The sequence below is a fragment of the Ranitomeya variabilis genome, chromosome 1 (assembly GCF_051348905.1).
Source record: "Ranitomeya variabilis isolate aRanVar5 chromosome 1, aRanVar5.hap1, whole genome shotgun sequence".
Taxonomy (NCBI): domain Eukaryota; kingdom Metazoa; phylum Chordata; class Amphibia; order Anura; family Dendrobatidae; genus Ranitomeya; species Ranitomeya variabilis.
Genome location: NC_135232.1, coordinates 1,065,047,130 through 1,065,072,172, shown reverse-complemented (window position 1 = coordinate 1,065,072,172; position 25,043 = coordinate 1,065,047,130). Strand labels below are relative to the sequence as shown.

The following is a 25,043-nucleotide window of genomic DNA, read 5'->3' as shown; positions in this document are numbered from 1 at the left end:
CTCGAGTAACGAGTATATTCGCTCATCACTAATTCTGACCACTGTCACTTTATGAGGTAATAACTCAACGTATCCCACTGATCCTGAGACTGTTTTTTTTATTTTTTTTTTTAGTGACATATTGTACTTCATTACAGTGGTAACATTTCTTTGATATGACTTCCATTTATTTGTGAAATAAAATTGTGCAGGGGGCTCAGTCGCTGCCCTCCACGTGTAATGTGGGGTCAGTCACTGCCCTCCACGCAGGGCCGCCATCAGGGCATTACAGCCGTGACTGGCGTATGGGGCCCGGTGGGCAGAGGGGGCCCGTATCGGGCCCCGTGTCATCTGCTCACCGGGCCCCTACCAGCAGCCGCAGGCTAAACCGGGCCCTTAGCAGCGCTGCAGCTGTTTAACGCTATTGACGTGCGGGCCCGCGCCCGCACGTCAATAGTTAACAGCCGCCAGCCAATCTGAGGCTGGCAGCTGACGTCAGTCGCAGCGTGCATGTCGCCGGCGTCTGACGTCACTGTCAGTCGCCGGCGAGTGCGCACTTCAGCTGCGTGGAGAGAGCAGGAGCGCGGCAGGTAAGCAGAACTTGTTGTTTTTGTTTTTTTTATTGAGAGCGGCGATCTGGGGGTCCCAGGGCAGAACGCTGGACACGGGGGCAGAACGCTGGACACGGGGGCAGAACGCTGGACACGGGGGCAGAACGCTGGACACGGGGGCAGAACGCTGGACACGGGGGCAGAACGCTGGACACGGGGGCAGAACGGAGAAACGGGGCATGATTGGAGACACAGGGGGCAGGATGACAGACATGGCGGCATGACTGGAGACACTGGGGCATGACTGGAGACACTGGGGCATGACTGGAGACAGATGGGGCAGGATTGGAAACAGATGGGGCAGAATGGAGACATGGGGGCATGATTGGAGACGGGGCAGAATGGTGATACGGGCATGATTGGAGACTGGAGACAGGATTGGAGACAGATCGGGCAGGGTTGGAGACAGATCGTGCAGGATCATGGGGCAGGATGGATACGATGGAGACAGATGGGGCAGGATGGATACTCATTAGGGCAGGATGGGAGAACATATGGCTGACGCCAGGAATGAGACACACGGGGGCTAGGATGGCGAATATTATTATCATAGGGGCTAATTAAGGGATATTATTACTGCAGTGATGTATTTATTTTATTTTTTGAGTATACTGTTTTAAATGGGGGGGCGGTCCTGTTACTGTGTAGAGTGACACTATATCGCCTTTTTTTCTTCATGTGGTTTAATGTAGAAGTTGGGAAAATTAAGTAATGTGTTCTGCAAGTGGAACTCGAGATAACGGTGTTATTTCCTGCAGAGAGGAGCCCTGGCTGGATGAAGTGATGGCGGTCTGTGCTGGATGAAAGATGAAGGACTTCACCTAGATACGTCACTGGTGAGTCAGTGTGTTACCTATACACTGACACTATACACTGTATACTATATACACCGGTCCTGTGTATAATGTCACCAGTGATCACTGTATTACCTATACACTATATACAGAGCTCCTGTGTATAATGTCACCAGCGATCGCTGTATCACCTGTACACAGACACTGCATACTAAGTACAGATCTCCTGTGTATAATGGCACTGATGGTGATAGTATTGTGTTTTGTTTTTTTTTATTATTGATCAGTATTGTAGTATTCAGTCACTATGTGGTGGTAATATGTGGTCTGGTCATGGTGCGGTGGTATTTGTTCCTTGTATTTGATATTATTCAATCACTGTAGTGGTAATATGTCATCTGGTCATGGTGCTGTGGTATTTGTTCCTTGTATGTGGTATTATAGGTCATTTTAAAAATTGAAAAATAAATAAAAATATACCTATATTGTATTGCATATTTTAACAAATATTTAATAGGTTACAGTAGAGTAGGGCCTGGCCAAAAGTCTCTACCTTGTCATTTTGGTGGCTTAAAAAAATCTTTTGGCCAAAACAAAAGCTGCCGGCTATATGTGTGATCTGGTGATGGGAACTGTCAATGTGTGATAGGTGAGAAGTGGAGATTTTCCAAGAGACAGCGGTGGGACTATGGACAGTTTGAGGGGTGGAGCGTGGAGGCAGGGCTGGGGTGGAGCCTGGGCGGAGTCTCAAGGGGGCTCCGAAAATTTTGCCAGTATGGGGCCCCGAAATTTCTAGTGGCAGCCCTGCCTCCACGTGTAATGTGGGGTCAGTCAGTGCCCTCCACGTGTAATGTGGGGTCAGTCAGTGCCCTCCACGTGTAATGTGGGGTCAGTCAGTGCCCTCCACGTGTAATGTGGGGTCAGTCAGTGCCCTCCACGTGTAATGTGGGGTCAGTCAGTGCCCTCCACGTGTAATGTGGGGTCAGTCAGTGCCCTCCACGTGTAATGTGGGGTCAGTCACTGCCCTCCACGTGTAATGTGGGGTCAGTCACTGCCCTCCACGTGTAATGTGGGGTCAGTCACTGCCCTCCACGTGTAATGTGGGGTCAGTCACTGCCCTCCACGTGTAATGTGGGGTCAGTCACTGCCCTCCACGTGTAATGTGGGGTCAGTCACTGCCCTCCACGTGTAATGTGGGGTCAGTCACTGCCCTCCACGTGTAATGTGGGGTTCATCCCTGCCCTTCATGTGTAATGTGGGGTCCATCACTGCCCTCCACATGTAATGTGGGGTCCATCACTGCCCTCCATGTGTAGTGTGGGGTCAGTCACTGCCCTTCCAGGTAGCAAACTGCAAATAAAGGTCTGCGGCAATGAAGGTTCCTCCCTGCACTGTTCCACTTATTTTTTTCAATTATTTTACCTCTGTGACCCCCAAACACAGGAAAATAACTATCTTATAGGCTGACAGTGTGAGGAAGGTGAAATACAGAAAGATACTGGTAAAACAATTTTGTTTTTATAGCAAAGTAGGAAGTTACAACAGGTCATAAAATGTCATCATACTAAAATATAAGAACAACTGAATGACAAAATATTATAAACATATGCAAGTCTCAAGATGGGGTGAGCACAAAGTATAGAAAATAACTGGATCGTTTTGGAAAAATGGAACATGATTTTGGAGCAATTTTGTATATCAATATCCAGATCAGGGGTAGTTACATCTATAAATCCTAAGAAGATGTCAAACAAAGCATTTAGAGATACAAATCTGCATGATCATCACATATGGGAAATGTCAGGCTCCCCTAAATGTTAATCATTTTAATGGCTTTCTATGGCATTATTGAGGTCAGAAGTTTCAGTTAGAATCAATATTTCTTCTAAGGGTTATGTCATACTGGCCATTTCTCAGGAAAAGAGCAAAGACTCTTCATGAAATATTTAGGCGAGAATCTGTGGAAGATGAAAATGAGGATTCATATACAGATATTAAAGCATCAACAAAAAGTCTAATTTTCTATAAGGAAAACGATGGATGAAAAATGTGGCAAACAAGAAATAGATATAACATAAGAAGTGCAATATATACAGAATGCACAGAAGTGCAGTAAAGGAATACACAGTAATAATGCTGCTAGATTTACCCTGCAAAAAAAACAAATGAGAAAAAAAATGAGCTCTATGAATCTCCTTGCCCATATATTTTATGGTTTCACACAAGCTTTAAAAATGTGGCTATTATGTTCGGTATGAAGAATAAAAAACTGAATTCATGCCAGAGACGGATCCATCACATATTGCACACCCTCACCATTACACGTATTTATTTATTTTACTCACTTACATAATGCCATTAATTCCACAGCAATCTAAACTCCCCATCAATATGTATCTACATTAACTCCATCAGGTTTTGGCTATGATGCTTGTCATTCTACCAAAGAAAACAAAGCATCCAGAACGGGGGGGGTGGAGGTTTGGATGGGTGTTGTCTTTTGTTGTATGTTGAAAAATTCAATAAAAAAATTATCTGATTTAAAAAAAAAAAAAAAAAAAGCCAGCATGACTGAATCAGCAATGGAGCCTAGAAACGTGGACTCCAATGCGAATGCGAGCCTTATGATGCATTTAGACTTGCCAATTTTGCCCAATCAACGCTACATTAATAAGTGATTAACTGCAGTGGCTTGTGAAAGTATTCACCCCCCTTGACTTTTTACTTATTTTCTTACATTACAACCTGTTTAAATATTTTTGCAGTCCAATTTGTGTGCGGTGGATCAGCAGTAAACAGTCTAAGTTGGTTGAGTGAGAAAAATACAGGCATAACTTAAATTTATGAGATCAAATAACTAAAAATTGGTATATGTATTCACCCCTTTTGCGGCGAAGCCCCTAAAAATGTCTGGTGCAAGTAATTACCTTCATAAGTCCCATGCTTAGTAAGAGGAAGTCCACCTGTCTGCAATCTAAGTGTCACCTGGTCTGTCATTATATACACTTTACCTTTTCTGAAAGGCCACAGAGGCTGCAACACCACTAACAAGCGGCACCACTAACCAAACAACACCATGAAGATCAAGGAGATCTCCCAACAAGTCAGGGACAGAGTTGATGAGAAGTACAAGGTCATCGTTCGGTTATATTAAAAAAAAAAAAAAAAAATCCCAATCTCTGATGATCCCCCAGAGCACCATCAAATCAATTATCATCAAATGGAAAGAATAAAGTACCACAACAAACCTGCCAAGAGAGGAAAGCCCACCAAAACTCTCAGCCCAGGCAAAAAGTTCATTAATCAGAGAGGCAGACAAAAGGTAACCCTGAAGGAGCTGCAGAGCACCCAAGTAGAGACTGGAGTATCTGGCCAGAAAAATGCTTTTACTTAAGGTACCGTCACACTCAGCGACGCTGCAGCGATATAGACAACGAGCCGATCGCTGCAGCGTCGCTGTTTAGGTCGCTGGGGAGCTGTCACACAGACAGCTCTCTCCAGCGACCAACGATCAGGGGAACGACTTCGGCATTGTTGAAACGGTCTTCAACGATGCCGAAGTCCCCCTGCAGCACCCGGGTAACCAGGGTAATCATCGGGTTACTAAGTGCAGGGCCGCGCTTAGTAACCCGATATTTACCCTGGTTACCCCTGTAAAAGTTAAAAAAAAAAAAAAAAACACTACATACTCACCTTCTGATGTCTGTCACGTCCCCCGCCGGCGGCTTCCCTGCACTGAATGTGTCAGCGCGGCCGGAAAGCAGAGCACAGCGGTGACGTCACCGCTGTGCTCTGCTTTACGGCCGGCGCTGACACATTCAGTGCAGGGAAGCCGCCGGCGGGGGACGTGACAGACATCAGAAGGTGAGTATGTAGTGGTTTTTTTTTTACTTTTACAATGGTAACCAGGGTAAATATCGGGTTACTAAGCGCGGCCCTGCACTTAGTAACCCGATGTTTACCCTGGTTACAAGTGAACACATCGCTGTATCGGCGTCACATACGCCGATACAGCGATGACAGCGGGTGATCAAGCGACGAAATAAAGTTCTGGACTTCTAGCTCCGACCAGTGATATCACAGCGGGATCCAGATCGCTGCTGCGTGTCAAACACAACGAGATCGCTATCCAGGACGCTGCAACGTCACGGATCGTCGTCGTTCTCGCTGCAAAGTCGCTTAGTGTGAAGGTACCTTTACACACAAAAATTGTAAGGGTTGTTTTGAGTTTGCCAAAAGACATGTGGGAGACTCCGCAAATGTACCGAGGAAGGTGCTGTGGTCAGAGGAGACCAAAATTGAACTTTTTGGCCATCAAAGTAAATGCTATGTCTGTTGCCAAACCAACACAGCTCATCACCCAAAGAACATCATCTAGCAGCAGGATAGAGAATATGGTCCCAGTCGAGGGGAGGATGGATGATACGAAATACCGGGGGGAAAAAACAAAATTTGTAAAGCTCTTTTTGAGTTTGCCAAAAGACCTGTGAGAGATTTCCCAAATGTATGTAGGAAGATGCTGTGGTCAGATGAGATTGCTGATCACAAGAGGAAACCACCTAACTTGAAGGAGCTGGAGAAGATTTGCCTTGAGGAATAGGTAAAAATGAAAATGAAAAAAAAAAAAAAAAGCAATGGTAAAACAGACAGCTGTGGCCTGATATATTCAGGCAGGGAAGGTCCCTGGTTATTGAGCCCTTCCCAACATAAAAATACCATCCCGCAGCCACCACAGAAGTGGCTCATCACATTAGATGAGCCAATTCTGGTGCTTTGCCCGGCTCTTTACAATTGCCATGTTGCGGTGGCATTCGGGCTAATGGTGGTTGGGGTTGATGTCAGTTGTGAATGTGGCATCCCAGGGTCCTGGTCGTCACAGTAGCATTGCTTTCCTCACAGGGAGAGTGATGTTACGCTTGAAGTCAAGAAGGGATAACTGTAACCAGGTACCACAAACATGCAACATATTCACACTCCAGGCCACCAGGGGGAGCTTTTGATCCTACTTGCTAGGTGACTCCCCATATATATATATAACTGGTAGTCTGTAGGGGGAGTTAGTTCCAGGCAGGACCAGTCAGGAGACGGACTGGCCCAGTCTGAGGAGAGAAGAAGGTTTTACGGAGCTGTGCTGCCGCAGTGCAGCAGCTCCTGGAAAGAGACATTGAGAAAGCTGAATACATTGCAGAGAGCGTGCAGGAGAGCAAAGCACAGGAGAGAATACCAGAGGGAGACCAGCCCCGAGCAGGCTGCCTCCTTCTGAGGAGCAGAGACCAGTAGCCGGAACACCGAGGTTGTAAGGACCTCTATGACTTACATCAGAGACCGGCAGGACAGCTGAACTCTACGTTACCTGTCCGACCTTACACCCAGGAGGCACGGTGGCACTCCCCAGAGGCTGGGGCGTGCTAGAGTCCCTATAAACAGCCTCAAGCCACCAGTCATCCGGGTTATGTCCTATCCTACCCGGGGGACAGAGAGAGAGAGATAACAACTGTGAGGACCTTATGTGGAGCTTTAAGCCGTAAGGAACTACAACACCACGGCGCCAGAGGAAGGCTTTTGATTTCCACCTGGGTAAGGGGACTCCTAACTTGCCTTCAAGCCGGCCAGACCCTGCGTGCCCTGTGACCTGGTGCTCTGGACTGCGGATGCTGAAGTCTTCAGTAAACCAAGGTAAAGAGACTGCAACCTTGTGTCCTCATTCTTTACTGCACTCCTCACCCTTTTCCATCTACACACCGGGAGCTCTGGGGACATACTTCACCTGTGGGAAGGTATACCATCTAGCTGCCATAACATCACCCCAGAGGACCCCTTAAAGCAGCGTCGGTCCCCACTGACCGAATACCACAAGTGGCGTCACGAACACAAACTTTATTCCCTTTAAAGACCTTTCCCTTTTACATGAGCACCCAGGGCCACGGACCGGGTCGCAGCCACCGTGACATACCCCTGTGAACGCAGGACCCGTTTCCGAGTACCCCACGGTCCTGGCGGGGCGACTCATGAATTGTCAAAAATCACATCTGCCATCAAGCCCTAGGGTTAGTAAAGCAAAGGTGTATATTAGACACCCTCATTACTAACCCAGTAATGCACAACTTCTGGGGCGGCTGTGGGCTGACATTTTTAGGCTTGGAAGAGCTCAATAACCAGGGACCTTCCCAGCCTGATAATATCAGGCCACAGCTCTGCGCTTTACCTTGTCTGCTTTACCTTGGCTGGTTATGAAAATAGGGGATAGGGGGGACCCCACGTCATTTTTAATTAATTTATTTATTATGCTAAACAAAACTAAACACCCTTTAGTGCCACATGAAAGGCACTAAGAGGGTGCCACTTTATTATATGTAGGGGGGCTTCTGAAATTACATATGTACAGGACATCTATCTAGTCTGAGGGTTTCAGGCTGTGAATTTACCATACTTGGTTGATGAAATTTTGTGGTTCCTTTGACATCAGTGCATTAAAAATATGACTGACACATTTACTAACATTGGTCACAGTGCAATGCTATGTTTTCTCACCTTGCACTCATCCGATTTATACGCTCGTGTGAGCGAGTCCTAAAAGTATCAGTAACCAAAAAGTTAAAGGTCAAATTTTCCATTCTGCAAATGTAGAAAGTATTACCTGCAGTCCTATGTAACACCGAAAATAACACTCACTAAAATAACTTTGTGAGTACAGATAAAGTAGTAGACATTGCTTGTAGTCCTATGCAATGTCATATCTCCCTGTGTGGTGGTTGCGTCAGGCACAGCAAAAAAGGCTTAGGAGACACCACAGAATCAAGGTGTGGGACTTCCTACTATAGCTGAGGATTCTCAATTCTAAATATTTTTCTACTATAGTTGGTAACATTCTGTGCGGCAGCAAAGCAGCCTGAGCAATGGCGCCAAGTCACCCGCAGAGCTGCTGATAGTGCTGTGATATGTAGGATGACAGTGGTGACAAGATGAGGCGCCAGAGCACCAGTCCATCACTTCTGTCTGATGGTGCGCTGTGTAGGCAGCGATTGTGGGCTTGGGAAAGAACCGGATCAAGTATGATAAAATCTGATAAGGTGGCTTGGAAATTCTAAGGTATTTAACAAGGAACTTGCCAGATAAAATATTGATAAGGTGGTGTGCTTTGGAAAATTCCACTTTATACGAAAAGTTTACAAAAATAATCCCGTGGAAGTTTGTTCCACTACTGGAACCCCAGTGATTAACTGTAATCTGCGGAGATATCTGGCAACAACGGTGGTCACCTGCAGTGCCGCAAGAGGAAAAATGAAGAATTACACATGCTCTTGAATGTATGTCATACAGATATTATTGGTCAAAGAAAGAGAAGAAAAGGAAAGACATGGATAGACGGAGAGCGGCAAATACAGATGGGCTGATTTGCTACAATCCTACTCTAATCATTCCATAATTCCAGGACTCCGTATCAGGATGGGTTTGGACAGCTGAATTGCACGGTCTGTATGACCACCGATCTCCTGACCCAAACGAGTAGCCTCATGGGCATAAACATGGCCTATTAGTTTGGGTCGGGAAACCTCCGGCCAGACTGGGCATTGTGGTAAGTACACTGACCGTGAAATACGGCCACCTGAACCCAGCCTGAGCCTAATTCAGGTCTCTAGTTTTCTGCTAATCCAAGCATAAAATGGCTCATGGTTCTTCTGCCTTATGTTTATAGTCTTCATCTGGAATATTACAGCTGTTCGATAAATGTTTTTGTAAGGGGAAAGACGCATAAAAATGGATATTTGACACTTTAGGAAAATATACTACATAAATGGCCGACGACCGAATTTTCCATTTTAGGACTCATAAATCTTCCAAGACACCACAATAGAAATCAATATTACATATTGCCATGTGCTTTGCAAAAACATAAAACATTAATAAATCAATGATTGAGTATTTTAATATTCTGCTTTACTATACGTATTCCAAAAATTGTAATATATAGAGTGTCACACAAAGGCACTGCACTGTGCCGGATAAATAATTGGTACAGCGCGGTTACGGAAAATTGGCTTTGCGGCTGCATGGATTATGCACACGGCAAACATATAAATGATTTATGTTATTCTGCCCTACTTTCCGTCACCCTGCAATGGGGAGTTCAAGGCAAGAGTTTCTTCTTCAACAAAATACAAGTGTATTAAAGCGGATTGTATTTATGGAGATGCAGAACATTAGCTAGAGTTATGCACAGGGTCCTTATGGCTAGTCATCTCCTTAAAGGGAATCTGTCAGCAGGTTTTTACTATGTAATCTAAAGACAGCATGAAGTAGGGGTTAACCCCTTCATGACCTTGGGATTTTCTGTTTTTCCGTGTTCGTTTTTCGCTCCCCTTCTTCCCAGAGACATAATTTTTTTAATTTTTCCATCAATATGGCCCTGTGAGGGCTTATTTTTTGCGGGACGAGTTGTACTTTTGAACGACATCATTGGTTTTACCATGTTGTGTACTAGAAAATGGGAAAAAAATTCCAAGTGCTGTGAAATTGCAAAAAAAGTGCAATACATGCGTGTTTTTTGTTTGGCTTTTTTGCTAGGTTCACTAAATGCTAAAACTGACCTGCCATTATGATTCTCCAGGTCATTACAAGTTCATAGACACCAAACATGTCTAGGTTATTTTTTACTTAAGTGGTGAAAAAAAATACTAAACTTTAAAAATAAATAAATAAATAAATTGCGCCATTTTCTGATACCCGTAGCGTCTCCATTTTTCGTTATCTGGGGTCAGGTGAGGGCTTATTTTTTGTGTGCCAAGCTGACGTTTTTAGTGATACCATCTTGGTGCAGTTATGTTCTTTTGATTGCCCGTTATTACATTTTAATGCAATGTCGCGGTGACCAAAAAAATGTAATTCAGGCATTTAGAATTTTTTTCTCGCTACACCATTTAGCGATCAAGTTAATCTTTTTTTATTGATAGATCGGGCGATTCTGAACGCAGCGATACCAAATATGTGTATATTTGATTTTATTTTTATTGTTTTATTTTGAATGGGGCAAAAGGGGTGTGATTTAAACTTTTATATTTTTTTTTTATGTATTTCAGATTTTTTTAAACATTTTTTTTTACTTTTGCCATGCTTCAAAAGCCTCCATGGGAGGCTAGAAGCTGCCACAACTGGATCGGCTCTGCTACATAGAGGCAAAGCATAGATCGCCTCTATGTAGTAGAATTACAGGCTTGCTATGAACGCCAACCACAGGGTGGCGCTCACAGCAAGCCGGCATCAACAACCATAGAGGTCTCAAGGAGACCTCTGGTTGTTATTGCGACGCATCGCTGACCCCCGATCATGTGACGGGGGTCGGTGATGAGCGCATTTCCAGCCGCACGGAAAAAAGCGGTAGTTTAATGCCGCTGTCAGCGTTTGACAGCGGCATTTAACTAGTTAATAGCGGTGGGTGGATCGCGATTCCACTCTCCGCTATTGCACGCACATGTCAGCTGTTCAAAACAGCTGACATGTCGCGGCTTTGATGTGGGCTGAGAGCCGGAGCCCACATCAAACCAGGTGGTCAGAAAGGGGTTAAACACAGATTTCAGGGATGTCTCGCTTATCAAGCTCTGTGTCTTTGTTTGCTCACAGTGACTGTTTTAGCACCAGGAGCTTATCATTGCTGGGACTGTGTGTGCATGCTAGTTGAACACGCCCCCTCCTGTGATAGGCAGCTCACTGTCTATGGACACACTATATACAAAGCCTGGTGTGCAGCGAAATCTACAATCAAAACGGCTGCACCCAGTAAAGTAAGTGATACATCATTGGATTCAGCTTCTAATTTACCTACATCAGGCTGCTCTCAGATGAGGTAGCAAAAACCTGCTGACAAATTAAGATAAAATGGACTGTCAGCACAGAATGAATGTTCAAAACAAGTACAGGCACTCTGTGCACCACGTCATTGACAAAACATTTAGTGCACACCTACTTGTTTTTACTTTATCGCCCTCCCCCCACATCTTTGATTGGCTCTGTAAACCCAGAGCTGTCAAAGAATGGCAGAGATGGAAAACCAGATGCACTTACAGTAACTGTTTGGCCACGCCATGATGAACATAGTGACTGTACTGGGTATGATCAGTCATTCTGGGATGACATCCCTTTAAGGGATTTATAGGTCCTACTCAATATCACAACCCCCCTAAATAGAGTATAATAATATCCCATAGCCCCCATACATTGACTACAAAGCTCCACAGCCCCCCTACATACAGTATAAAGGCCGAGCAGTCCCCCCTACATACAGTATAATGGCCGCGGCAGTCTTGCCTCTAGATGCAGTATAACTTTCTCGGCAACTCCCCCTTACATACAGGATAACGGCCTCGGCAAGTCCTATACACAGTATGGTACCCCCCACAGCTCCCTCTATACAGTATGTTGGCCACCCACAGCTCTCTTTTTACAGTATGTTGGCCCCCCAGAGCTCCTTCGATACAGTATGTTGAGCCCCTCATACTTCCCTCTATACAGTATGTTGGCCCCCAGAGCTCCTTCTATACAGTATGTTGAGCCCCTCATACCTCCCTCTATACAGTATGCTAGCCCCCAGAGTTCCTTCTGTACAGTAAGATGGCCATCCACAGCTCCCTCTATACAGTATGATGGTCACACAGTCCCCTACATAAAGTATGATGCCCCCATAACGCTTACCTACCCCCTTCCGGCTTGTTTCATGTGTACCCCTGGAAATAGATGATTTTGGCCAGAGGCAGCCACAGGCATACTGCACAGCATCATTATGCTATTTTGTGATGCAGACCAGATGACACTCGGCACAACAAAAAACAGTGCTGGACGATTATAGTCCCTCTGTCACCCATCCCAATCATTGTGCTTGAGAGCCCTGAGCTCCGAACATGAGAAAGATATTTCCACTTTGCCCTAGAAAACAGGCCTGTAGTTTTGAGTTGGTTTTACATTGTGCTAATTTTTTATTTTTTTTTATGCAATATGGATTTTGTGACATTTTGTATTCCAAAAACTAAAAAATATGTTACAGTAAATGGCAATAACAGATACCACACAGGATGTAAGCTGTGTACCACTCATCTGCAGGGGACTTCTGAGAATGACCAAATGACAACCTGATCTCACTGCAGAGGGATTACAAGTAACCATGAACACAGCACACAACAAGAGCTTACTCAAACCTTTAAGCTCCCATTTCTTGACAGGCAGTGGGTGTGTGGGTCTATAAGATAAGGAGAGCTGATAGAAGGGTTGGTAATGCGACACAGTTAAACTCAGCTGTGCTACACCCTCCCACAACCCTGACTGCTTGGGACCTTATCTAAAGGGCATTAGTAATCTGTCATTACTCCTAGCGCTTTCTAATCATGCACAAGTTTAAAACCAGGAGGTCAGAGCAGTGCGTCATTACATCTCACACAGGAGTAGCCTGTTCTGTGCTATTGTGGGGGGTGTTCTTTTTCTCCTGTGTTGCTGTCTGCTAAAGATTGGACAACTTCATAGAAGGGGAAAAGTATAAACCATTGAAAATCATAATGCCCACTTGGACTTAACATAGATTACTAATATGTCCACAATGGAGAGGTCAAGAGAAAAAAAAAGTGCCCAGTTCAACATAAAATATTTGATAAAAATCCATCCCCCCCCACTTCTTCCAAAACCCAGAACTTTTATATTTTTCCATTTGAAGAGTTGTTTTAGAGCTGGATGTTTGCAGGACGAGTTGAAGTTTTGAATGACACCATTAATATAATGCAATGTACTGAAATACTGGGAAACTCCAAATAGGATGAAATAGTAAATATAATTTTGCCAAGATTTTTTGGATTTTGTTTTTATGGTGTTTGTTGTGCAATAAAAATGGCCAGGTAATATGATTCTCAGTGTGAGACCTGCAGCAGTTATATTTTTCTGCCGATTGAGCTGTGGGAGGGCTTGAGGTTTTTAGTTTTTTTTTGCATGCATTTTTCAATGCATTTTTTTAAAGGAAGAAATGGCGACCGAAAAGCTGTAAATCTGTTATTTCAATTATTTTTTTTTTTTTACTTGTCGTGGCTTTTACCGTATAGGTTAATTAATTTTATATTTTGATAGATCAGGCTTTTATGGACGCAGTGATAACAAATATGTATATATTGTTAATTTAATAAGGGAAAAAGTGGGCGATTTGAATCTTTAGATTTAGAAATTGTATTTTTATTTTTTAGTCTCCTTAGGAAGTTGAACCTTTGATAGCTTATACTATATACTGCAAATCCAGTTTTACATTGTGAAAATCTTCCATGAAGCTCAAGATGGCAATGAAGGGGCCGTCAGCGGTCCCCCAATGGGCACAATAACCTACTAGAGTCCCATGGTTGCATCCAGGGGCGTAACTACCGCGGTCGCAGCGGTCGCAGCTGCGACGGGGCCCAGACTACTTAGGGGCCCCATGGACAGGAGTGAAGGAGAATGAAATGACCCATGATTGATGATGATCCACCATTTGTGAGTGACCCGCAGCAGGGAGCCGTCACCGCTCTCTAATTATACTTACCTACTCCCGGCACGGTCCCTGGACGTCCCTGCTTCTTCCAGCGCTGCAGATTCTTCCTGCACTGAGCGGTCACATGGTCCCGTTCATTACAGAAATGAATATGCGGCTCCACCTCCCATAGGGGTGGAGCCGTATATTCATTTCTGTATTGAACGGTAACTGTGACCGCTCAATACAGGAAGAATCTGCAGCGCTGGAAGAAGCAGAGACGTCCAGGGACCGTGCCGGGAGTAGGTGAGTATACAGCGCTGCACAGCGCTGCGCGATATTTACCGCTCCTCGTTCCGGTGCGACTCTGTCATCAGCGTCCTCTGGCAGTGACGCTCAGGTCAGAGGGCGCGGTGACGTAGTCGGTGCGCGCCCTCTGCTGAACGTCAGTGCCGAAGACAGAGCCGCACGAGGAGCAGCCAGGTAAATATTGAAAGTGCCGGGGCCGGGGGTCCTGAGCGAAGAGAGAGGTGAGGGGAGTATGTGATTTATTTTTTTTATGGCAGCAAAAGCATAAGGGGCAAGTGACTGTACGGAGGATTTTATGGGGCCATAACGCTTGTGCAGCGCCAGCACTATAAGGGGCAAGTGTCTGTGCGGAGCATCTTATGGGGCCATAACAATTGTGCAGCACTATAAGGGGCATTGACTGTGCGGAGCATCTTATGGGGCCATAACACTTGTGCAGCACTATAAGGGGCAGTGACTGTGCGGAGCATCTTACGGGGCCATAACACTTGTGCAGCACTATAAGGGGCAGTGACTGTGCGGAGCATCTTACGGGGCCATAACACTTGTGCAGCACTATAAGGGGCAAGTGGCTGTGCGGAGCATCTTATGGGGCCATAATGACCGGTGCAGAGCATAATACATGGCAGAGCTTTCTATGGAGCATCTATGGGGCAATAATGAACAGTGCAGAGCATTATATATGGCACAGCTTTCTATGGAGCATCTATGGGGCCATAATGAACGGTGCAGAGCATTATATATGGCACAGCTTTCTATGGAGCATCTATGGGGCCATAATGAACGGTGCAGAGCATTGTATATGGCACAGCTTTCTATGGAGTATCTATGGGGCCATAATGACCGGTGCAGAGCATAATACATGGCACAGCTTTCTATGGAGCATCTATGGGGCAATAATGAACAGTGCAGAGCCCCGGTGGGGCCCTGTGCAGTAACGGGCCCCCAGCTCCACTATATGGGCAGTACTTGGCTTAATTCAGTTGATTTACTGTACAGAAAAAAGCAGCATCTCATAATTCATTAACCAAACTACCTAGTTTATTATTACATAGAGATATAGGTAAATTTGTGAATGAGGGTAGTGTAAAATTTGTATGCATATGAAAAGTGGGCCACCAAGGTCATTGTTATTGGTGGGCCCTTGGCACCCCAGTCCGACACTGGATGGGAGCCAGTGTGCCAGAGCGTTTAAATGCCGCGGTCAGAGATTATAGCGGTATTTACATGGTTAACAGCTGAGATCGGAGCCCAGCTCTGGCTGCTGCTGTCAGATAAAGATGGCGGGTATGTAATATAGCCGACATCTACCACGTATGGAGAGACTTCAGATGCTATCCGTGTGTCTGCCTTTATGTACATGTGATCTCCATTTCTATAGATAAACGTTTTAAAATATACAAGATCGAGTACAGTTTCCTAGGTTTAAAATGGAAATGCATCCATACAAATGAGGTGCAATATGGAATTTCCTTATTTTATTTTGCGCAAACTTCTCATCCAATACTCGGAAAGGGCTAGTGCGTGCGGCATTCACTTGGTCCGTGTGAAAAAAAGGTCATGTGAACAGCCCTAATGAATTACATTGGTCTGCTCTGATTATTGCATGTTTGTTGTGGGGGTTTTTTGTTATTACATGTTTTCCCTTTTGATGCAGCTTTGCTAATTATGATTTTTAGTAGAGAAACGTTGTGAATCTGTGTGTTTTATATGCATTTTATCAGCGTCTCCATAGAAGCCTAAGCAAAAAAAAAGGAATTACAAAAACGCATAGTTCCACAACGTCTTTAAGCACACACAAAAAAAAAATCTGTGTTTATGCTAAATGGGAACATGGCCTAACAGCGGATCTCCGGCGTCAGAGAAACCAGACCAACAACAATCTGATCAACATGCTGGCTTACACAGACAACTCCTGTAACCTCTGTCTTGGGTTTATGTTTGGCGTTTGGTCTTTTTCTGGTTCTCAGGTCATCCAGATTTTACTGACAACCCACATAATCTGTGTTTCGGTGTCACCCCACCAAGGACAACATCTACAAAGAGTTTGTATGTTCTCTCCGTGTTTGCGTGGGTTTCCTCCAGGTTCTCCAGTTTCCTCCCACATTCCAAAGACATACTGATAGGGAATTAGATTATGAGCCCCATTGGGGACAGCGAAGATAATGTGTGCAACCTGTAAAGCGCTGCGGACTATGTTAGCGCTATATAAAAATAAAGATTATTTATTTATTATTTATAAGAAGCTTGGCTGCAATGCTGTATTTTTTTTTCCCATTTTGACTATGTCAATCACTGGTCCCTTTACACAAATCTTGGCCAAATGCAGACATCAATAAACCATTGTTACTTGCTGTAACTTGTACATAAATATTAGTAGAGACACATTGTAACCTGATAAAATGAGCAGGAAAACTGACATTTATATTAAACAATGCTCATCTACAACGCCCATGGAAATCAGCCTGCAGACCCCATTGTTTTGGAAATATTTGCAGAGCAAACTAGCCATCAATGTACAAATTTCCCACTCACAGATCCTTGCGCAGTCACAATTAAAGGGAACCTGTCACCTTATGGGAATAGAGGTTTTACACAGGTGAAATTAGTCATACCTGTATGTCTCCTCTATGAGGCCTTGTTAAGTAAAAATCAATGTAGCATAAGTGATCAGACGACCGCAGCTTCAAATCTCTCCTACTGAAGCCAGTAAAAAGTTAAAAAAATAAATATATAGGTTTTAAAAATATTTAAAAACTTTAAAAAATAGAAACAGTTCACATCACCGCCCTATTGCCCCATTCAAAATAATAATAAAAAAAAACCAAAAAAACACACATTTAGTATCGCTGCATTCAGAAACGTCCAATCGATCAAGATATAAAAAGAATTAATCTGATCAGTAAAACGTCGTAAAAAAAAAAAAAAAAGTCAAAATGCCAGAATTACCTTTGTGGTCGCAGCAGCATTCCAATAAAATGCAATAGCAGGCGATCAAAAGATCATATCTCCACCAAAATGGTATCAATAAAATAGTTAGCTCAGCAGCCAAAAAATAAGCCCTCACCCAACCTTAGATCCCGAAAAATGGAGGTGCAAAGAGTCTCACAAAATGGCACTTTTTTTTTTTTTTTTTTTTTTTTTTTAACACTATAAACTTTGCATTTTTTTTCACTACATAAATAAAGAAGAACCTGTACATGTTTGGTATCTGTGAACTCATAATGACTTGGAGAATCATAACTTAATTTTTGTGCCCTTAAATCAGAGAGTCATATCACACAAAATACTTAATAAATAACATTTCCCACATGTCTACTTTCCAAAATTGTGATGATGTAAACATACTTTTTTTTTTGTTAGGATGTTATTAGGGTTACAAGTTGACCAGCGATTTCTCATTTTTCCAACAAAATTTACAAAAACCTTTATTTTTATTTTAGGGACCACCTCACACTGGAAGTAAGTTTGGGGGGGTCAATATGACAGAAAATACCCAAAAGTGACACCATTCTGAAAACTGCTCCCCTCAAGGTGCTCAAAACCACATTCAAGTAATTTATTAACCCTTCAGGTGCTTCACGAGAACTAAAGCAATGTGGAAGGAAAAAATGAATATTTTACTTTTTCACAAAAAATGTACTTTAGACCCAAACTTTTTTATTTTCACAATGGTAACAAGTGAAAATGGACCACAAAATTTGTTATGCAATTTCTCCCAAGTACGTCGATACCCCGGATGTGGGGAAACCCACTGTTTGGGCACATGGCAGGGCTCAGAGGGGAGGGAGCACCGTTTGACTTTTTGAACCCAAAATTGGCTGGAATCAATGGCGGGCACCATGTCGCATTTGAAGACCCCCTGATGTACATAAACAGTGGAAAAACCCCAAATTCTAACACAGCCCTAACCTCAACTCTAAACCTAACGGAAAAATTGAAATAAATAAAAAAAAATTATTTTATTATTTTTCCCTAACTAAGGGAGTGATAAAAGGGGGTTTGAGCTACTATTTTTATTTTTATTTTGACCCTATCACAGTGATCAAAATGAACGAACAGGAAAAATCTCTTATTGTTGCCGTGTGCCAGTCGGCCGATCTTGGCGGATGCACTGTGCATGAGCCCGCCATTTTCTCCCGGAAGAAGACGCCGAGTGCCGGGGTCAGAGAAGGAGAGACTGGGGACACTAGAGGTACCGAGGAGAGCTTGGGGGACCCCATTTCTATGTCCTCTGGTATGCTAGATCATATCAGAGGAGAGAGAAATAAATGGGAAATCAGACTTTCTTTTTTTGCCGTCGCCGTTATTCGGTGAATATCTGCAATCACAACACTGGGGACGGTAAACATCGACCCGAATCGACACTGGGGGGCGCTATACAATTATTTCTCAGCACAGTTAAAAAGAGGCGCTGAGGAATAAGTACCATTATCTGCCGACATTTAAAAGGCGTATTGGTGGTGGTTAAGTGGCACTTTACAGACCTCATCATCGCTGTCCCCATTGGGGCTCAATCTACAATCCCTTAAAGTATGTCTTTGGCGTGTGGGAGGAAGCCCACACAAACACGGGGAGAACATACAGTGGTGTTCAAAAGTCCTGCATAGGCATGAAGAAAACTATATGTTTCATACTTCTGCATCTCTGCAGTGAAACTGGTGGAACATATGGAACATATATGTTTTTGTAATCCCTCATTGTATGCCATACTCATTTTTGAATGTCCCAAGTGTATAAATTGTTATGGTATGCGCATTTTTGATAATTTTTTTTACAGCATAACCATACCTACACCAGTACAGTGTGTAGAATGGTGAACAGGTTTCTAAGTTCATTAACTTCCAATGCAAGTTCACACAGACTTAAATTTTACTTTTTAAGATTTATTATTTTTTATTTCAGAGTCCTGAAAAGGGCCTTTTGAGTGCATCTTTAGCTTCTAATACTTTATTGGCCAGCCATTGCTCTTGAGCACCAGCTTGCATTTCTGTGGCTTTGAGTGAACAAGCTTCTGCAGATGTTCACGAGTGATGATGTGGTTCCAGGCCTGTATCAGAGCCTCAATCACCTCACTCACACAGCTCAAACACTCTGGCTTGTACTCTTCATGTGGGAACCTTCTCACATAAGACTTGCCATCATTTCCTAAAATGCAAAAAGTGCTTTCATCACTAAATAGCACTTTTTCCCACTCCTCCTTCCTCCATTTTAAATATTTCAATGCCCACAGTTTTCTCCTTTGTCTTTGTATGGCTGTCATCAATGGCTTCTTTCGGGCCTTGCGCCCTCTCAATCCTGCTTCCAAACATCTCTTCCTAACAGTTGATGTTGCTACCTCAATATTGCACTTTTCTTGCCATTCTCGCAGAAGCTGAGGAGAGGTGAGCTTTCGATTGGCAAGGGATGTTCTTATCAGTACTCTATCCTCCCTTTTAGTTGACTTTCTGGGCCGACCAGATCTGGGCCTGTCCTGGGTAATTCCAAGCTGCTTATGTTTCTGCAAAATTCTTACGACTGTACTCTGATTACAGCCGACCTTCCTTGCGGTCTGGGGGCCAGTATAACCCTCTTCATGTAGCACCACAACTCGCACACGATCCTCCGCTGACAATAATCTGAAGGCTCCCATCATAAAACTCTACAGTATGATTCACTAGATAGACCAACAGATAAAACAAACAAACAAAGCAGCAGATGTGATGCAATGTGATTGGCTGCCATATCCAGGTTATGATTGGTCACAAGAACCTCATCTGTGATTGGCTAATTTTGGATCTGAAGCTGTACAATATTTAGTTGTGCTTTCAATTCCCATATTGTTGCAATAATTTCAGGCAAAACTGCTTCAAAAGCTAAAAATATTACAGGGAGAGAATGCAAAATTGTATTCTGAACAAAACCATATATAATATGTCATATTAGCATTGAAGATATTCAACAGAAAACGTTTAAAACATGAAAAATCTATTTATCCTATACCTATGCAGGACTTTTGAACACCACTGTACATACTCCTTGGAGATGTTGCACTTGGTGGGATTTGAACGCAGTACCCCAGTGGTGCAAATCAACAGTGCTAACCACTGAGCCACCATACGGTACTAACCACTCAGCCACCCTGTTCCATTCTTTTAATTGCATCCTGAAAATAGGGCCACTGACCGTCACAAATTGTGTCTCTGTGCGCTCATATGCATCGTGGATATGGGCTGATGCTGCCTTTCATAAAGGGCATATATTCTAGTCCATAAAACAGACCAGAGTAGGTCCGTGTAGAAAATAGGCCATGTTCACCATCACGCTGGCTATAAGGGGTCCATGGGCTCTCCCTGTGCAGTCTCAGGTGCCCATGGACCGATTATAAGCTTGTCTGAACAAGCGCTTAGGCTATGTGCGCACGTTGCGGAATTTGCTGCGGATTCGCAGCAGTTTTCCATGAGTTTACAGCACCATGTAAACCTATGGAAAACAAAATCCGCTGTGCACATGCTGCGGAAAAAACTGCGCGGAAACGCAGCGGTGTTTATTCCGCAGCATGTCAATTCTTTGTGCGGATTCTGCAGCGGTTTATACCTGCTCTGTAATAGGAATCTGCAGGTGTAAAACCGCAGGTGGCATCCGCACTAAATCCGCAAAAAAATTGCGGTAATTCCGCAGGAAATACGCAGTGCGGTTTATCTGCGGATTTACCAAAATCAGTCTGGAAAAATTTGCAGAGTGTGCATACCCTGGGCTCCGGTCACACCATCAGTGTTTGGTCAGTATTTCACATCAATATTTGGTTGATAGGCGTCACCACTTCTGCATTCGTCACCCACTCCTGGTTTTGGCTGACCAAATACTGATTATGTGACCGTAGCCTTATACAGAGGCTTCAGGTATAGAAATAGCAGTGCCAGGGTTTCAGGAACAGCCAGAGGCTGACAACACGAATACTTACAATGGCGCCGTAACAAAACGGATCCACCTGGATAGAATGACGTTATTTATCATCATAAACATCTAACTGAAACACTAAGGTACCTTCACACTCAGCAACTTTACAACGAGAACGACAATGATCTGTGACATTGCAGCGTCCTGGATAGCGATCTCGTTGTGTTTGACACGCAGCAGCGATCTGGATCCCGCTGTGATATCGCTGGTCGGAGCTAGAAGTCCAGAACTTTATTTGGTCGTCAGATCGGCGTGTATCGTCGTGTTTGACAGCAAAAGCAACAATGCCAGCAATGTTTTACATGGAGCTAACGACCTGTGAGAACGATAAGTGAGTCGCCCTTACGTCACAGGATCGCTCCTGCATCGTTGTGGAGCTGCTGTGTTTGACATCTCTACAGCGACCTAAACAGCGACGCTGCAGCGATCGGCTCGTTGTCTATATCGCTGCAGCGTCGCTGAGTGTGACGGTACCTTTAGGTTATTTTCCGAAATAATATTCCAAGTTTTTCTGTAAAAATAACAAAATGGAATAAAAGTTGAGAAATCCAACAATGTGAACTAAGCCTTAGAAAACCATCAGTCTTTCTACACCAGTGCCCACGCTGCCCGTCCGAATTACAACTGTGCCCAAATGACTATGGAACAACTCCAACCACTGACATGTACGGTTATAGACTTCTTCTGGGTCCGCTCCTCCTGCATTATTCAACAGTGACCCCCTCCTGGCTGCCATGGAACTACAAGTACCAGCATACATATGGTACAGAACTGCAAAGACACAAGTTGTCACACTGATGAGTAAGGACAGTGCCAGTGGGAGGATGTGCAGGAGGAGGAGGATGAGCGGTCAGTGACTGTCTGCAGCTGTGGGGCTACAAGTAGTGTGCCTGTATTGTAGCCCGCCTGCATCTGTAGGACTACAAGTGCCAGCACACCTTGGGCTTCCACAAGTGCCAAAGACACACAATACAGTAATAATGTATAAACCACCAAGACCAGGACTGGCTGAGAACCAGCAGCAGCAGCAGCAGCTCCCAGGGTGGCAGGAGGGCTGCCTGCAGATGTAAACATCTCCCTCCCCACTGCCCGGTACCTGCCCAGCTGTGTGCCCAGCACAGGACGCGGGCGGAGAGGGGCAGAGGCTTCACGACTCGCTGTGATGGGGGAGATGCCGTCCCTCCAGGCTCCATGCCTCCCCGGTGCAGCCGCCGGTGTGCTCTGTGCTGGGGAACTCCATGCAGGGATCTCCCAGCGGCAGAGGAGGGCGGCAGTGACGTCACGGAGCAGGAAGCACGGACACAACGTAGCACAACGGCAGCGTCACGGCACACGCCCGCCTCCGAGTGCACACTGACAGCACACAGCCGCCTCCCCGCACACTGACAGCACGCAGCACACGCCCGCCTCCGAGTGCACCCTGACAGCACACACTCCCGCCTCCCTGCACACTGGTGACAACACACAGCACACTCCCGCCTCCGAGTGCACACTGACAGCACACACTCCCGCCTCCCTGCACACTGGTGACAGCACACAGCACACTCCCGCCTCCGAGTGCACACTGACAGCACACACTCCCGCCTCCCTGCACACTGGTGACAGCACACAGCACACTCCCGCCTCCGAGTGCACACTGACAGCACACACTCCCGCCTCCCTGCACACTGACAGCACACAGGCAGCGTCACAGCACAACACTGCCGCCTCCCTGCACGCACCCTGGGACCTGGTAGGGTCCTGAAACACACACACACTTGTGAGAATCATCCTGCCATGATGACAATGCACAGAACCTCAAACTTCACCTCTTTCTAAATCTTTTTAAGAACCTTTCAGGCTCCATTGCTGCCGTTGCAGTCTTAGGTGGTGGAAACAAATGTTCCCTGTCAGTTCTCCGGCATTTCTATATCCATTATCCTGTGTTTCTGCACAGCCCAAGACTACAACTCCCAGAATGCAATGTAAGGAGGATCCTGCCAGCCATACACAGGGCTGGATCCATTAACCCTCTAGGGGGTGGAAGGTTTTATGCAGTAATGTGAAGGCGGCTTTCACTCAGGATCGTTATTTTGTGTCTCATCAGCGTGAAGACTTTGTAGCTCTCAACTAGAGCAGGAAGGAAACCGTCCACTAGTGTCGTACGACGCACGTCGCAGTGCGTCGCTATGTAGAAAAAACGCATCCTGCAAAGTTGCCCACAGGATGCATTTTTTCTCCATAGACTTATACATAGCGACACATTGCGACGGAGTGCCAGACGTCGCATCTGTCGTGCGATGGTTGCGTCGTGTTTTGGCGGACCGTCGGCTCAAAAAAAGTAACATGTAACGCTTTTTTGTGCGTCGTGTCCGCCATTTCCGACCGCGCATGCGCGGCCGAAACTCCGCCCCCTCCTCCCCGGACATCACAATGGGGCAGCGGATGCGTTGAAAAATTGCATCCGCTGCCCCCGTTGTGCATAATTAACACACTGTCCGTCGGCCGACGGTTTGCGACGGCCCGTACCGACGGACTAGTGTGAAAGTAGCCTAAGGCTGTGTGCACACCAAGTCCTTTTGCTGCGTTCTCTGAGCAAGAACAAGTTTTTTTGAGTTTTGGAGAGTCTCCATTCAGTTTATGCGCAAAAAAAATCCTCAAAAAGCATTGTTTTTGACTTGTTAGTATGTTGCATTTTGCTACATTTTTTAGATATAGTTATATAGGTTGGAAAAAGATTCAGATCTATCGTTCACCCTTCCTCCACCAGTCATACATTCTCTATCCCTAGCTCATCTATAACCCACAATGAAATCATCCTGTTATAAAAGCTGTTATAGTGTCGGCCATTACTACCTCTTGTGGTCGGCATCCCACAGTCTGACTGCTCTAACTGTAAGGGTATGTGCACACGCTGCGGATTTTGCTGCGGATCCGCAGCGTTTCCGCAGCTGCGGGTCCGCAGCAGTTTCCCATGAGTTTACATTACAAAGTAAACCTATGGGAAACAGAAAACGCTGTGCACATGCTGCAGAAAAAAACGTGCGGAAACGCAGCGGTTTACATTCCGCAGCATGTCAATTCTTTCTGCGGATTCCGCAGCGGCTTTACACCTGCTCCAACAGGAAACCGCAGGTGTAAAACCACAGTGAAATCAGCAGAAAAACCACGATAAATCTGCAGCAAAAACGCAGCGTTTTTGCCCTGCAGATTTATCAATTCTGCTGCGAAAAAATCCTGAGCTCTCAAAAACGTAACCGGCATACAGGTAGGACATACGGTCACGCTATAATTTCCTTATGAAATTCCCATCTTACCGAAGTTCTAAAGCAGTTACATATCGCGAGGCAGGGAGTCATCCTGTCATGATGCCAAGCTGCTGAGGGTGTAAGTTTTCCTTTGAAGGTCTTAAAGCTGTACTACCTGCTGAGCCAGGTATCCTGTTTCAGCTTCTCATGCTGAAGAAGGATTGTAATGTCAGAACGGATATGACATAGTTGATTGGCATGACATTAAATCCCCCCCATATTCTTCACAATAACATTCAGGTATGTTGGCACTTCATTATTGTTCTGCAAACACATAGAAGATCTCACAGACTCCATTCCCTGACGAAGCAACTCTGCGAAAAATGCATCAGGAGAGTTTTCCCCTTACAGCCGACTGTGTTTTGGTAGCTATCCTAGAGGACCTTTCAACAAAATTTTCATGTCGAACTGGATTCCTAATGTCATAGTGGCTGAGAGCGGACTTAAATATTGGGTGCGTGTACTTCTCCATAAATGAAAGTTAAATTATTTGGTGCAAAAACTTCTGATTGCTAATATATTCGCAATGGAGAGGCGAAATTAAAAAAATAAGTTTTATTTCGCTCTGCAGCCACTATTACATCATGAAGAATTTGGTGAAAGACCCTTGTCCAGGTTTGGGAAGCAATTCTGAAGTCGCTTGATGTGACTGCAG

At 44.8% G+C, this 25,043-nt stretch overlaps 1 protein-coding gene across 3 annotated transcripts in view; it reads right to left on the bottom strand.

The window, feature by feature from the left end:
- The window catches only part of KLHL5 (kelch like family member 5), a 97,127-nt gene extending 74,087 nt beyond the window's left edge, over nt 1-23,040 (bottom strand). Inside the window, exon 1 of one of the 3 annotated variants that reach the window (XM_077279888.1) lies at nt 22,910-23,040. In XM_077279888.1, the coding sequence (XP_077136003.1) occupies nt 22,910-22,947 (38 nt within the window). In that variant the 5' untranslated portion in view covers nt 22,948-23,040. Of the gene's footprint in view, nt 1-22,197; nt 22,538-22,909 lie in introns of those variants that run through there. The other 2 variants (XM_077279890.1, XM_077279889.1) reach the window with 2 other exon arrangements.
- Nucleotides 23,041-25,043: the final 2,003 nt, after the last annotated feature.